The 14,861-nt window shown below is 44.4% G+C and overlaps 1 protein-coding gene across 1 annotated transcript in view; it reads right to left on the bottom strand.

Moving 5' to 3' along the window:
• Window positions 1-14,861, bottom strand: part of LOC119466573 (muscle calcium channel subunit alpha-1) — a 456,872-nt gene that overhangs the window by 132,396 nt on the left and 309,615 nt on the right. Inside the window, exons 5-7 of the mRNA XM_049657014.1 lie at window positions 11,480-11,619; window positions 10,310-10,416; window positions 7,413-7,565 (exon numbers count right to left, since the gene is read on the bottom strand). Coding sequence (XP_049512971.1) covers window positions 7,413-7,565; window positions 10,310-10,416; window positions 11,480-11,619 — 400 coding nt within the window. The remainder of the gene's footprint in view (window positions 1-7,412; window positions 7,566-10,309; window positions 10,417-11,479; window positions 11,620-14,861) is intronic.

Raw genomic sequence — 14,861 nt, 5'->3', positions numbered from 1 at the left:
CATTTATGCTTCGATAATTTCGCGTGTTAACCTTCCTCGTGCTCTTCCAACGATGGAGCAGTCTCTGTATGCTGGAGCACACGTCGAGCGGTCACCTTCATCCGCCCCGGCGTCAGCCCCCTTGCAATGCCAGCAGTGAGCGTCAAGGAGCCCACCCCGCTCTTCTGCTACAGTATACCGGTGTTCCTTTAAACGCTCGTTGAGGCACCTTCCGCTTTGTCCCACGTAATGTTTTCCACACTTTAAAGGAAGGTTGTAAACAATCACGGCTTCAGCTAATCATGGCATTCGGGTCTGCAAGATTCAGAACTCAGAATGGCTTCGCCTGGCTCGTCTGCACAGAAGGCTACTGGTTGCACAAGTAAGTGCTACCGGGAGTCCATCCACGGTCACCAGGAGCCTCCGGGAGTGTTCAAGGCTGATCGACCAAACGACGGAATCCTTGTGTCAGGTTCAACTCAAAGAATTGCGTCGGCTATTCCCCAACAAGTTGCCTGCGCCAAAAGGGAAAGTTCATTTCCTTCAACGGGGAAGTGTTTCTCACGACGTGCAACGCGCGCTTGCCCTAGGGCCAAAGTTCACCGTCGAAAAACGGAGGACCCCTCCGGAGCTCCTGTCTCTCGGACAGGTTTCCCAGCGCGCCACCAGAGAGGACGCTGTGCGTTGTGTGTCGGACGGTGTCGACGCCTTGATCCATAGCAAGCCAGCCGTTCCAAAGGTATCTGTAAAACGCGTAGCCTCTTTCTTGAAGGACAACAAGCTGTCTGTATTATCCGCCTATAAGGAGGGGGGTTTTGCGGTGTTGTCTCATGAGGCCTTCAACGAAAAAGCCTTAGATGCAGTAAAAAAAAGTTTTTATTCCATGTAGGAATCTGTGTGTGTCAAAAGCGGAAGCGAAAGCCAAGAAGCTTTGTAAACGCCTGCGTTTAGATGGTGTTATGAAGCGTATAGGTGCCAGCAAGCTTGATTGCCTTGATGTGTTCTTTAGTGTAAAGACACACAAGATGGACGCACCTTTTCGAGCCATTGTGTCTGAAAACGGCACCTGGCAAACATGTATAGCATTGTATCTTCAAAAAATGCTCAACAGGTTGCCAATTCAGGACCCGTTTGTTGTAAATAACTCTGATGTGGTACTGGATTACTTCAGGTCATCCACACCTAAGAATATTACGGCCTTCTCTGTAGACATAGCACACCTGTTTTATTCCTTACCGCATTCAGGTCTGCTCTCCAGTGTTCAGTGTTCTATTGACACTTTTGGAAACGTTGCCTTCACGAACGCAACCAGGATGTGGAATGACAGTTTTTTAGAACTTCTTAGTTTTTATCTTCGGTGTACTTTCATTTTGTGGGAAGGGCAGCCTTGTATACAGAAGGAGGGAATTTGCATCGGATCCTGTATAGCTCCCATTCTCAGCGATATATTATTAGCAGAACTAGACAAGAACATGAGTGGTCGGCTTTCAGATTTTAAGATTCTCAAATTTTTTAGATGCGTCGATGACGTTTTAGTTCTACTTGACTGCAGCTCTGACTCTTGATTTTTTAACCCCTAATGCACTTTCTTTTATACACGAGGGTTTATCTCCTTTAAAGGTAACGCATGAACTGCCGATAGACGGAAGTATTGGCTTTTTTGACATTAAGTTTTTATTTTGCAACGACCATGTACGCTGGAAGTACGAGCCTCACGCGAACAAGCCAACAAGCCACTGCTCCCATATCAGACCGCGCACTCTAAGTTGGTTAAGAGGGGAATAGCAAAGACATGCTTGTCAAGCGTGTTATGTAAGTCATGCCCTGAGCTAATGACCGACAGCTTCAATGATAAGATCCTCCGCCTTCGTTTGGCAGGTTACCCTACACATGTCCTTATTAGCGTTGCTGAGAGTCATCTGAAGTCGAAGTTATCAAAGAATTCTTCCAGCCTGCCTTGTCTAGATAAGAAGAACGTAGCTGTCATCCCGTATATCCACGGCCTATCACACCGTTTAAAGAAAATAGGCCAACGTGCGAATGTTAGGGTCGTGTTTTCAGCATCTACAAAATTGCAATGTCTGTGCAGACTAACCAGACCAGGCCTGTCTGAGAAGCGCATATGCAAAAAGAAACACCAAGACCCGTTTATTGAATGTGCAGGAGCAATTGTTTACAACCTGACAAAGCAGAGCAATGGTCATACAAAAGAAATTTGGCAATAGTAAAGACGCAGTATTTGTAGACGCTGCTAGATACAAGCACAGGCGCGGCTTTACAGCCGTAGTAATTGATTATGAAAAGAAGTGCATAACATGCGTTACGGCAAGCACAGTAAACATCGAGACTGCGGAGGAGATAGCTATTGCGCTAGCACTATCACAGACCGAAGCGGTCGTAATAGTCAGTGACTCTCAGGCGGCAGTACGAAATTTCGCTAATGGCCGAATCTCTCCTGAAGCACTACGAATCCTAATGGCGGGTACCAAAAGTCAAGAAAAAGATGTTTATTTAATATGGACACCCGCTCACACCTCCACCTCGCCAGGAGACAGCAATAATAATAAGATGGCGCCTGACGTGGCTCGAGGGCTTACGGAGCGAGTCACGGCCGATAATATGGCCGGCACCTTAGCGTCTCCTGAGAACGAGGATGGAGAGGAGTGGGAATGGAAGGATCGTATGACCAGATTTAATGACATCACAACACTACAAATTGCAAAAGTGCATTTTCTCACCACCTCACCAAAAGCTCAGCAAAAAGCAGTCTGTCGAATGGCGGCAATTACAGACCAGAACTTATCCGAACCCGGTGATCTCACATCTCATTTACCCAGACATGTGCAAGACAGATAAATGCAAAAACTGTGGTTCTAGAGCCAATCTGGAACATATGCTATGGGAATGTCGAGGCATAACAAACAATAATGGGGATGCAGCCTCTCGCGATCGCCTCCGCGTGCGCTGGGAGACTCTGTTGCTCAGCTCTGCCCTTGACGATCAAGTTTGGGCTGTCCAGCGGGCCGAGGAAGCCGCCAGGGCTCAAGAGCTCCTGGCCGTCACCTAGGCGGGACCATTTGCCCGTCCCACAAACTCGCAGGGCCTTTAAATAGTTATTTGACTGACTGACTGACTTCCTTTAAAGTGTGTAAAAAATTACGTGGGACAAAGCGGAAGGTGCCTCAACGAGCGTTTAAAGGAACACCGGTATACTGTAGCAGAAAAGCGGGGTGGTTTACTTGACGCTCACTGCAGGCATTGCAAGGGGGCTGACGCCGGAGCGGATGAAGGTGACCGCTCGACGTGTGCTCCAGCATACAGAGACTGCTCCATCGTGGGAAGAGCACGAGGAAGATTAACACGCGAAATTATCGAAGCAGAAATGATTGATAGGCTCGGGGATAACTGTATTTCACAACCATCAATTGCTCTTTCCCACAAAGAGTTAGCTTACCTGCGTAATGGTGTATAAGGTATTTTTGTAAACGGTGCATGTACGATGATGTATGCGAAAAAGTTGTACATATGTGTGGGACCTTTTCCCGAAATAAATATTGTTGCAAGTTAGCGCCTGTGTGTGTCACCTCTCCCTTCGACATTGTCTTTTCACGCGCTATAAGCCTCACGATGTCATACCAACAAGCCCAAATCACTGCATTGCAGCACTTCTTCCTGCGTTCGTCAACTGCGCGGCCTTGACCACCAAGGACGCTGGGACGCTTTAGTCGTTACCTCCGAAATTACGGCGGTTCGTCTTTAGCAAAGGAACGCCAATGCACTCTTGGAGTCCACTCTTTTTCAGGTCATCTCTGACTCATGAGACTATGACAAACCAGGAAGTAGTTGTATAAGTAGTAGAGTCGTCAGGCGGGAAAATGTAAACAGAGTGACTCAAGTAAGAAGCGGCGTGTCTGTTGGCGGTTAAGGCATTAACACTGGCGATTATGCGAGTGCGTTATGATCCGTACTGAAGGAAATTGGAGTGGTGGGCACACACACGTCTGTCGTGCTGCTCAGGCCCTGGCATCAATACCGGAAACAAAATTTCGTGTGCTCAAACAATCTTGGCTCCAGATCACGACACCGCCTGTTCCATGTATGTGCCTCCCCATCTCCCACTTGTTACTTAAAACATTATGTCCTGTCATCTCACAAAACTACTCCCCCATATACGCAATAGTGCAGGTTGGCCATCAATGCAAACAGTGACCTGAGAAAAATCGAATATATATATATATAATATATATATATATATATATATATATATATATATTCGTTTACAAAACCACAGTCAGAGTGAATGTGCATCGCGCCAAACCGGCGAGTCACTGAAATGTAACTTGAAATAATGTACAAGAGTCCGTTGTTATATACGGTCTCCTTCGTATATTTATGGCGCATTTCTGTTCTATCGCAGCGATTTTTCTCAGGTCACTGTTTGCATATATATATATATATATATATATATATATATATATATATACATATATATATAACCTTCTACTTTGTTTGGCTTGCCCTGCGATACGGAATAACAAGCGCTGCTAAAGGCACTAACACCTCCTTAAATTCATATCAAGCAAAAAAAAAAACATTCACCGTGATACGCCAGAACAGCTGGTCTCGGCACTAATAGCGCTAGATAGTAGGCGCTGAAGTTTGAGAAAATTGTTGGGGGCGTGGCCAACTAGCACCATGCAAAACTACGCACTCTGTTCGAAACAAATATCTAGAAGAATGGCATTGCTCTGCGGCAGTAATGGATGCACTGTGCACCATACACTCATTTTCCAGAAACGTCCGCATACACAAGTGTTTTGTGCGTATCAGTGTCCACATACTGGGACTGATTCTTTGTGTTTTGCATTGAAGCATCGTTTTCCGATGTGTCCATATATGGCCCTCACTTTTTGTTCGGCCCTTCCTTCGTAGAGTTAATGCTTGGTTTTGGCTATCACACAGCGATGTCGTCGTACCCGCGTTCATTGCAACGAACATGTTTTCCTTCGGAATGCGCGTCCGTATATATTGGTATGTCTGTAAGAGTGTAACAACACTTCGCGATCACGACACAAGTAGAAGCCGGCTCCGTATTCCCGCGCTAACACCTTCTGAACATAACACCTTCTAACACCGTCTGAAAGACAACAAGGTAAAAGACTGTTCTTTTATTACTTTCATCATTTCAACATTGATGCGACACCTCAGTAAGTAGATAAATATAACGTGAGACTACAAACATTAAAAGTCCTCCAAAGTATTGTGTTAGGGCATTCAAGCGATCGTATGATAAGGAACCCCGTAACATTGCACTCGTTTGTGCTGATATACGACTGCTTTTTGGTCGCTCGCTAAACACTTACAACGGGAAGCGCTCTTGCCAAAGTTCTTCCAAAAGCAACCGAAAATCACCATCGCCACAAATGAGAACGAAAACCGCCTATTCCGGTCCAACCATAATTGATCTTTCTTTTTCACAGCCTTCGCAGGCGTCGAGTGGTATGCGCTGCGTCTATTAGAACAATTTCCATTACAGCCTACTGCATGGGGGGCTTTCGCATCGCACAGCCGCAGAAACACGCAGTCCATGCCCTCCTCCCCATGGGCACCCCACCATCAACCCCACCCCCCACCAGGTTCTTCACGAGGCTCATTAATGTTTCAGCACCTCGTTTACTTTCTCTTTGCCACCGCTAGGCTCGCTACCATCCACTCTTTTTTGCTTTGATGTGTCCCTTTCCTCCCTAAGCGACGAGAGCTCGCCCTTCCCCTTTTCTGCTCCTCCTCTCCCGCGCCCGGCGGCTTCATCTCACTCGACCAGGTTCCCGGGATGATGACCGCGCGAGGGAAATTATGCAGCAGCCGGCATCCCACACAGTGCTCGCTTGCACACACCCCGACCCCGAGTGGCACCCTTCAGGCCCTGCTATTCGCGATGGCCAAGCGCAGCAAACGAACCGCAGAGGCGGCTCTCTTGCTTCTTCATGCCCGACTTGCTCTCTTTCTGCCAGCAGCGTCCCAGGTCTCGCACCGGCGGCAGGGGCCGCTCGTGCGAGACAAATGGACGCTGCCGTCTCTATCTGCTGGCCATAGCAGAGCAGCCGGCACGGAGGCACGAGCACCTCGACGTGGATGTACGAACTGGCGACTGTACCGGCTGTGAGCAGATGCCACCGAGGGGCTTTTGGCTTTAAGGCGAGGCGTATCTCGATTGGAAGTTTGGTTTTCTTTCTGGTAATGGTTTCTGTTATGAGCGCTTTCGTTACTATCCCGGTCTACTGAGGAACAATAACCTCATCGATCTTTCTTTTTTCTAAAAAAAAAAAAACTTTTGTTCGTTCTTAGCCATGCTCTTGCATTTGCTCAAGAAATACGTAGTAGTTCCATATAGTGACCAGTACACCAGCAGGCATTATCCAACGATACACCACAGTCTCAACAGAGTATATGCATAAACTATATCATCTACATTACACTTAATGAACACTATATCTGCCAAAGTCGTAATGGCATTGAAGAACACGTCTGATGTGCACTGCTTTATAGCTTTCGTCTGAACAATGTTCACTGATAATGTTCGGCGCTGCCCGCCGAACATTATTTTGTTTGTAATGCAACATTTTTTAAAAGATATGAAGCTGCTAAAGAAGACCAAATAAGCGATGATTTTCCATTTCCAACTACTGCTGCTCTCTCCCGGAACTTACGGTCAATGATATTCCAGCCGGACAGCCGCTGTCCAATTCACGCACTTGGGAAGACATCACCTTGCAATTTATTGTCGTAAAGTAATAGACAAAATATAATGAGGGTAGATTGCTCAGCAATTTTAGCGTAAACAATTTCTTGGGTAATTTTGTTCTTGCAGCTTTGTGCGCGTATATTCGAATTTTCGAGTTTTCTACACGGGAAAAAATGTCGTAGTTTGTGTGTAAATATTCGCATAATTCCGTTCCAGCTGAGTGCTATAAGTCAGTTTTCTTTTGTAATAACTGAAACGAAGACATGTGGTCCCTTGGAACGTGACTTATCAAATACGGGACACATGCATATGTCGCACTGCTATCTGGCCATACGATACAAAAAAAGTGATGGGTGGACTATACAAAAACGGCACGAGCAGTAGTAGCAGTAGTGGTTTATTGAGGAAAATGACGCTTACTTCTGCTGCCCAATAGGAAGCACGGCGCAGCGTCAGGAGAAGGGTAAGTGGGAAATGTTGAGAGGAAGGGAAAGAAGGAGAGGCAGCAGGAGTCTCGTCCAATCATGGAGGAGGCCGGTGATGAAGGCGATGGCCTGCTGGGGGTGAGCGCTTAGCGATGGCCGCTAAAGATGCGCCGCTAATGAGTTCATGTTCACGCTCGGCCTTGGTGGCCGAGTAGTAACATGGTAACAAATATAAGCGCTTGAAAAGATTGAGACGGTTCACTCACCGGTTGCATTGTTGTAGCAGGTCTGATGCAGTTTTCCTGAGAACAGCTCGAGCCCGATGATGGCATAGATGATGATGACGAACACCACGAGGAGAGCGATGTGAAGCAAAGGCACCATGGCTTTCAGAATGGAATTCAAAACAACTTGTAAACCTGCAAAGGTATGAATTCGTTAAAAAAGTAAGTAGTAGAAAATAGGGCTAGAGAGAAACCAGGTACATGCACACAATCACTACTGTTTACAGCACAAGATAACAGTCAACATTGGTCAGTGCTAGAGTCCCTTGCGCGTGTTCTTTATCCATAATAACTGATGCAACACATTCGCAGCCCTCTGGTGCAACCGCTTGTGAGGTTCGTATTCTAAAATTTGTTCTGACAATGGCGTTTCATCGACACGAGCTAGCGTAGAAGTGAGCGTTTGTATCTCCACATTGTATTAAGGACAATATCGTAATAGGCAAGCCATACTGCGAAGGGCATTAAAGTATGCGAGAAAGCGGCACAGGATAGCACCTAAGCAACTGCTTTGCCTGAGAAATGAGCGCGTGCAATTTCTGGGCCAATGTTTATGATAACCACTTAAAGACCGATTGCACCAATATGGCTGACCGCGTCAGTAGCCCAGTTCCAGTTGGGGCACCGTGCTTGCAAAATGTTACCTTTCATATATAAGTGTATGCATCACGAGAAGTTCGCAAAATTATACGTCTTTCTTATTTTTATTTTTTAAACCGTTTTTTTTTATTTTTTTAAACAGGTACAGTTTTTTTCTAATCCGTAGCGCCGTCTGGCGAACACGCTGTGAAGCAGGAGCCGGCGTTTCAGAATGTGACCCTTCCAGACGAGCAGAGTCGGCGCTCCTGTCTAATCTTACTCCGTGGGTGTCACCCACAGCGTACTCTCGGAGGCCACCTGTTATGACCCGCGTTCCATCCGCTGACTACCAGGTGCATGCATCATCTGCTTAGGCGCTACTTAAATGCTGCTAATAAGAAAACAGCACAATTAACAGCCCTACAGCTTTGCTAAGGTGGCTTCAACAGTACACCACTCCCTGATAAGAAATTTAGACACAGTGAAGTTTTGTTGCAGTTGGCGTTTAAAAGGAAGCTTTAGCTTGGTGCCAACTGCCATTTCCATTTGCAAAAGCATGTAAAACGCAGAAGCGCTTTTGTGAGACAACCGCGAGACTTATTTAGTCAAATTTGTTGCAATTTGGTGAGAAAGCTGATTTCTAGTGACTGTAGGAAGCAGAATTTTGATTTATAACCTGGATTTTCTCACAGAAATCGCCGCAAATTTGTAAGTTTTAATAAAAGAACTTCAGCATCAAGTCCACAAATTTGTAACTCCGCACCAAAAGCATATATCGCTGTTCTGTCCAGCTGTGAGCGTCTGAAGCGAGCACATTTTATACGTTCATGAAATACAGCCAACGTGAAATTGTTACAATGTTTACGAGGGTCTTGCAAAAGTTCCACTCACGAATTAAAAGTATATTTCAGAGCGGTGCGTAATACACAAGTTTTGTCCGCTTTAGATCTGTTATTAGGTGCATAGCTGTGATTTTTTTTTTCACTGCTGACGTACAGAGTGTATACTTCTTAGTTGTGCTAGTTAAAATATGGCATTTTTCAAGACTTTTTCTGACAATATTGATAGCGCAAGCAACAACTCTTCTTTACACAATCACTGGATATTGACGTTTAAATATATATCCAATACATCTAATCAAAAGAGGAGCTGTGGTTGCTGAGAAAACCGGTTTCTCCATTCCCACTTGTCTAGATTGGAACCCCCGAGCTAAAGCTTCCTCGTAAAACCAAACCTGAGTACGGAAACCTTTACATGCGAATTTTCACGTTTAAAACTAGGAACTGCGCTTTTGCACATTCATGGAACAGTAGTTTGTGATCGCTCTCACTATTTTATATTCGTTTTGCCATTCGTCATTTTCTGGCACGAAGCTACGCTCTCGTTATCTCCCGCGATTGTCCACTTAACATGAGAGAAAATAAATTAAAAGAGGGCATAAGAAAATAACCACGAAGTCCGAGCCCTAGCTGAAAATAATAAAGACATCCTAACGTGCACGGATCCGTCTGATAACCTTGAATCGCTGTTAGCTTGTCCGTGTCCATCCTGTCTCATTCCTCCATTTTTTTAGGCATCGCGCTTCAAGTTTATAGGTGATGCAATACAATCTTGTACGCTCTCCACTATTGCTTAGTTAATGTCCTGCTTATACATCTCCAGGTCCACAGGTGAGAGTACATTTTTTCTCAGCAATTATTTTGCCAGGTGGACGCCATGTTAACCCGGTTATATGGAGCCGCAGTTAGCCATTATTTATCTCTTCTAAAGCTTGCTTCATTTGGCACTGGAGTCCCTTGCCCTCTGCTACTGTGGATGGATAATTGCTGTAGCTTTCACACCGCCAGAAGATTTACAATCGAGCTGCAAATAGCCAAGCCTTTAATAACAAAAGTAACAACACAAAGATTGGATAAGGACTTAAGGACTCACGTACCGCGAAGTGCCACAACACATCGTTTAATTATGTGTAGTTTCTTGTATGTGTAAAGCGTCGTCGCGTTCTTTTTTTTTTGATTTTGTAAGCCATGCGCCAACTAGAACCTACCGTCAAAGCCCTAAATTTTTACTAATTCCAGGGAACTTCCAAAATTCGCACGCTTCTTTGCAATACTGAGCTGCAATGTAATTTACTTTCTGTCAGTCGTGTGATTTTGTTCAGGTCATGAATGCTTCGTGGAACAGCCATCTGTTCTGGTTTTAATTGTGTTGCTAGTCATGGGAATAACGACGTAATCGGTTCTAGACCGCATCTCAGGTCGCGTAATGTTAGCGCAGCTGCATGGCGGAAGGGTACTCACTTGGCACTCCAGAAACTAGCCGCAATGGCCTCAAAACTCGGAATGCACGCAACGCTTTCACGTCAAAGCCTTCCCTCATAAATGCGGATAAGGCTGTACTGATAAGACTGAAAGTAGCAGAAGGGTTGGTGGGGACAGAAAGAGAAAAAAAAGAGAACATTGCAACACATCAGGAAATCACAATCTCAGTCAGCAGTGCACAAACCGCGGAAACCAACACGGGCGCTCGAATCAACTGCGCATATTCATGAAGCTTCGTGAAATCAACATTTGCTATGCACGAGTGGGATTCCCCGCAGGGGTTATTGTGGAGATGGGCAACGTCAGAAAACTGACTTCCGCGTTTCAAAGACGTTCCTTTGTGTTGTTTCGGTTTCTGTTATTCCACACACCGAATTCTCGAAGCCGTTGGGAAATCAGGGTAAGTAAATAAGGCTGGCTGAGATTCTCGCATGGTTCAAGTAAGAGTGGCATGAAAGCACGCTGAATATAGGCTCCGTTGAAACGCAAACTCATTTTTCTGGCAAGCTTTTATCGTTTGCTGCAAGACACACTCAGGGAAATAATCAGCGGTAGGCGCCACGAAAAACAGAAAAGTTAAAATAGCTTTCATAAACATTTGCGTCACACTTCTGCAGCGATGTTTCCGGGACAGCCAACATCACGGCGACACTCGAGAAAGCAAAGAGCAGGAGGAAAAGATGCAATATGAACAAATTTATTTCATGTTTAACCAATGTATCGGAAGTTATAATGGCTAGAGGCCAGCACTGGTTACAGCACAAACAATTCCCAGTTTTATTTGCTTAATTTATGCCAGTTTTATTTGCATAACTCTGAGCCACATGTGAGACCACACAACTCATTATTTCAATTAAAATTGTCAACAATTACTATTGAGATTACATTAAACTTACCCTTGAGTTGCTTAGGTCTAGCTTGAAGCCTCAGAAAAAAAAAAAAACTAATTTCAATATATATTCTTTTCTCGAACAGTCAAACATTATATAGCAGCCACTTAAAGAGTAAGAAGACTCCCGCGTTGCATTTTGCATATTTTACCGTCATGTATAAGCGTTAAATAAATCGCTTGAGTTGGGCAAGTAACAGTTCTAAACACACATGCACGTTGCGCACGGGTTATAAGGTGGTAAAGAAAATGTCACTTACCCTATAACTACAATTATGAAATCTAGAAAATTCCACGAGTTGCGTAAGTAAGCACCTGGGTGTAACAGGAAGCCGTAGGCAATAATTTTCATAAAGCATTCGGCTGTAAATATCACTAGAAATATATACTCCACTTTTTCCTGAAAAGAGAAGAAAGAACAGTGCAAAGAAAAAGGGTAAATTATTAATGCACAAAGGGAAGAAGACGTGCGTGCATGCATCAGATGGCGCTTTTTGTTCGAGTTGTTTAATGTTTTCTCATGAAAACAGCCGTCGCCGGTAGCGATATTGCTTTTATTATTATTCTTATTGTTTCAGGAACCGTTAAACCTCTTGTTTTCTTTTTTCTTTCTACTTTTTATTACTATTTTTATTTGAAACTTTGGCTGCATATATACTTCTGCATAGTGTTTCTCAGCCTGATACACTAATGTGCCTGCCCACCTAAAAGCACTGCGTGCTTTGGTGTGGCAGTGAATGTACATTGCCTTTCAAGATCACTACACTCATTACTATTATATTATCGTTCTTATTGTATAATTTTATTAATTATTCTCATACGTCAGTCCGGCCATACAGCTCGCCATGACCGGACTGACGCCATTTCCAACGACATACACGGCTAACCCTTCAAAAATAAGTGAAGTTCAATAAGCCCACTTGTTTAATTGTTGTAAACGACGTGACGCTTCGTCCCTGCATTATCTCGGGGTGGGAAAGAGCGAACGCTCCAGCGTTGACGATGGAGCGTTCTGTTTGTGGTGCTCCAAAAGTGAAGTTAGCCCTAAATAATCCTCGGAATTGTGTCACAGGCTTTAGTACTATCCAGCCGACGTTTTGGTAGGTTTACAAATTACGCTTCGCTGTACCCGAAATGCAGCCACCACGCAAGGCCTCCATCTGCGACGCCAGTAACTGGTGCATATACTCGATTGATATGCACGCGTACGTCGGGGACAATGACGACACGTTATGACACATCGCGGCCGTGAAGATGACGCTATAGTTGCGTTCGCAAGAAAACGCTTACAATTATGCGAACGCTCGGCAGCAATCATAATTTTTCTGTAGCCTATTTTGCTAAATTTTCACCCACTCGGAGCGTCTTTCTTTTATAAATTTGTAGCAGACGCTGAAATATTGATGTAGATTTTCCAATACCAAAATAATGATGTAACACATTTCTCCATCGTTCAAACGTTTTTATGGGCGGATATATTTTGTAAAACATTCCACGCAACCAAAATGTTCGAGTGTTCTTACTACATCAATTAGACGTAGGAGTATGCTCTTACGTCGTACTTCGATGCTTTTCTCAGCGTTCGCACGGAAGGAGATGCAAATACTTTACAGAATATTTAAAAAATTATTGCGCAACGACACATAAAATCAAACGTTTTAATTTGAAACAAACGTTCCAACCAGAATATTACTAGATGTCACCACAGTATACTTACGGCCGCTGACATTAGTTCTCAAAACTTAAAAAAAAGAAAAGAAAGGCCCCTTTGTTCTAAACGCAAGAAGTCAAGACTACATATTTAAGTCGTAATCATCATCATCATCATCATCAGCCTATATTTATGTCCACTGCAGGATGCACCATATATTCTCGTGCAACTGCGCTCAGCACGTGCGGATGTTTGCGTGACGCCTTTTGAATCTTGCGTATTGTCCTTGTTTTTTTTTTGTTTTTTTAAACAGGCATGTTAGTTTTTGTAAATAAATCTTTAGATTATTTATAAGCGTCTTTGTCCGAGTAACTGGCACGCCTCAACGTTCAGCTCAAAATAGAAAAAGCAGTGCCACAGCAGCTAATACAAGGTCGATCCAAATGGTAGCGAAGTTCGGGCGAAAAGCGGTTCAGACCGAATTGTCACCGACATCAGCAGGGGTGGTTATGGGAGCAGCGATTGAAGCGCGACTATGTTTGGAGGGAACAAACACTGGGAAAGAAAGAAAGCGTTTTTAATTAAAGCGAGACAGTTAAATTCATTCAACGAAAATAAAATTCCTAATCAATTTTATATACGAATGGCGAAAAAAGAACAACTCCATTTTACTTGATCATTATCAATGAATACCTTTCTTCAGCGCCCACCGTAACAGCGCCCATCGATAGCGGCGGGCGTTGACGCCGCTATCACTTGCAATGCAATGCAGCTCTTGAAGTGGACAGAAAGACGCGCTCGTAACGTTCACGCCCCCTCACATGTGTTGCGTTGCTTGTCGACGTTTGTGGGAATTTGGTGACGCGGGTAGTTTCATTGTTTCTTAACCTGTTCAGTCAAAAGCAGTGAGTTGCGACCGCCAGATAGTTGTTTACTTTAGTTGCTTTCGTGGGACAGCGCTGGCCGTGGGCTTGGCGTCCGACGAAAGGACGAGCACTCTACGCTCAAAGCGTTCGTAGGCCTCCAAAGAAAGTATGTTCCGTGCAGCGATGCGATTTCGACAATTCGTACGGCTGAACTTCTTCCTGCATCGCTTTCCGCGCTGAAAGCTCGGAACGCCCATCAAGTCTAATGGTGGGGCATTTTAATATAGAGCTCTAATGGCAGGCCTTCGGAAACAACTTTCGCGCCTTTAAGAGCAAAATGACGTCACTTTTTAACGAATGTGACGTCAAATTACTTTTTATTCCGCCGGAAGTGTTCCCTCCTCACACAGATGGCGCTAAGCCCCATGAACCGCCGATGAGGCGCAATGTTTTGAACTTATGGGCTTCTATGGAAGCTCCACTTCCACGTATATATTTACCTTGTCTAATGACCGGTAATAGCAGTAGGAGGTCAAGAGTTAGCTCGCATACATGAATTTGTAGAGGAAAGTACCACACAACATAAGCGCCGCGATGCCCAGGCGCAGATTCACAAAGGTGTTGTTTCAAAGAAAACACTAGTTACAAAACAAACGCACGATCATCCAAACAAATTGAGAATCACTAGCGATTGTCTTGCCGAATTATAAGAAGTCGACGTTGCCACTTCTCCCGTCGCTTTGTAGACTTCAAAACGGGGAGCTTCGGCAAGCGCTTTGCCATAGTCAAACCAAGGACTATTAATGACAGCTTACATGTTAATGACAACAATAACAATAAATTACGAGTCTGTGGCTGCTTCAAAGTGCTATTTATATACAATACCTTTATATACATAACTGAATATAATGTGTCCCTTGCCCTTCGCTGCTTATTGCGTCCTCTACGGGGAACTACGTTTCGGTTGAAATGGCTGGACATGGCAGAAAGCATTGTAACGTCCCCATAGAGTCCTCCAATGACAATTATGTGCACTAATATTTTATATACAGGGTGTTTCAGCGAACACTTTCAAAAATTCTTAAAGGTTGCCTGTGGCAGATAGCACAATTCTAGTTTATGAGC

Source organism: Dermacentor silvarum, chromosome 10, assembly GCF_013339745.2.
Source record: "Dermacentor silvarum isolate Dsil-2018 chromosome 10, BIME_Dsil_1.4, whole genome shotgun sequence".
NCBI lineage: Eukaryota > Metazoa > Arthropoda > Arachnida > Ixodida > Ixodidae > Dermacentor > Dermacentor silvarum.
The sequence above is the reverse complement of the archived record's forward strand: the minus strand, read 5'-3'. Positions and strand labels throughout refer to the sequence as shown.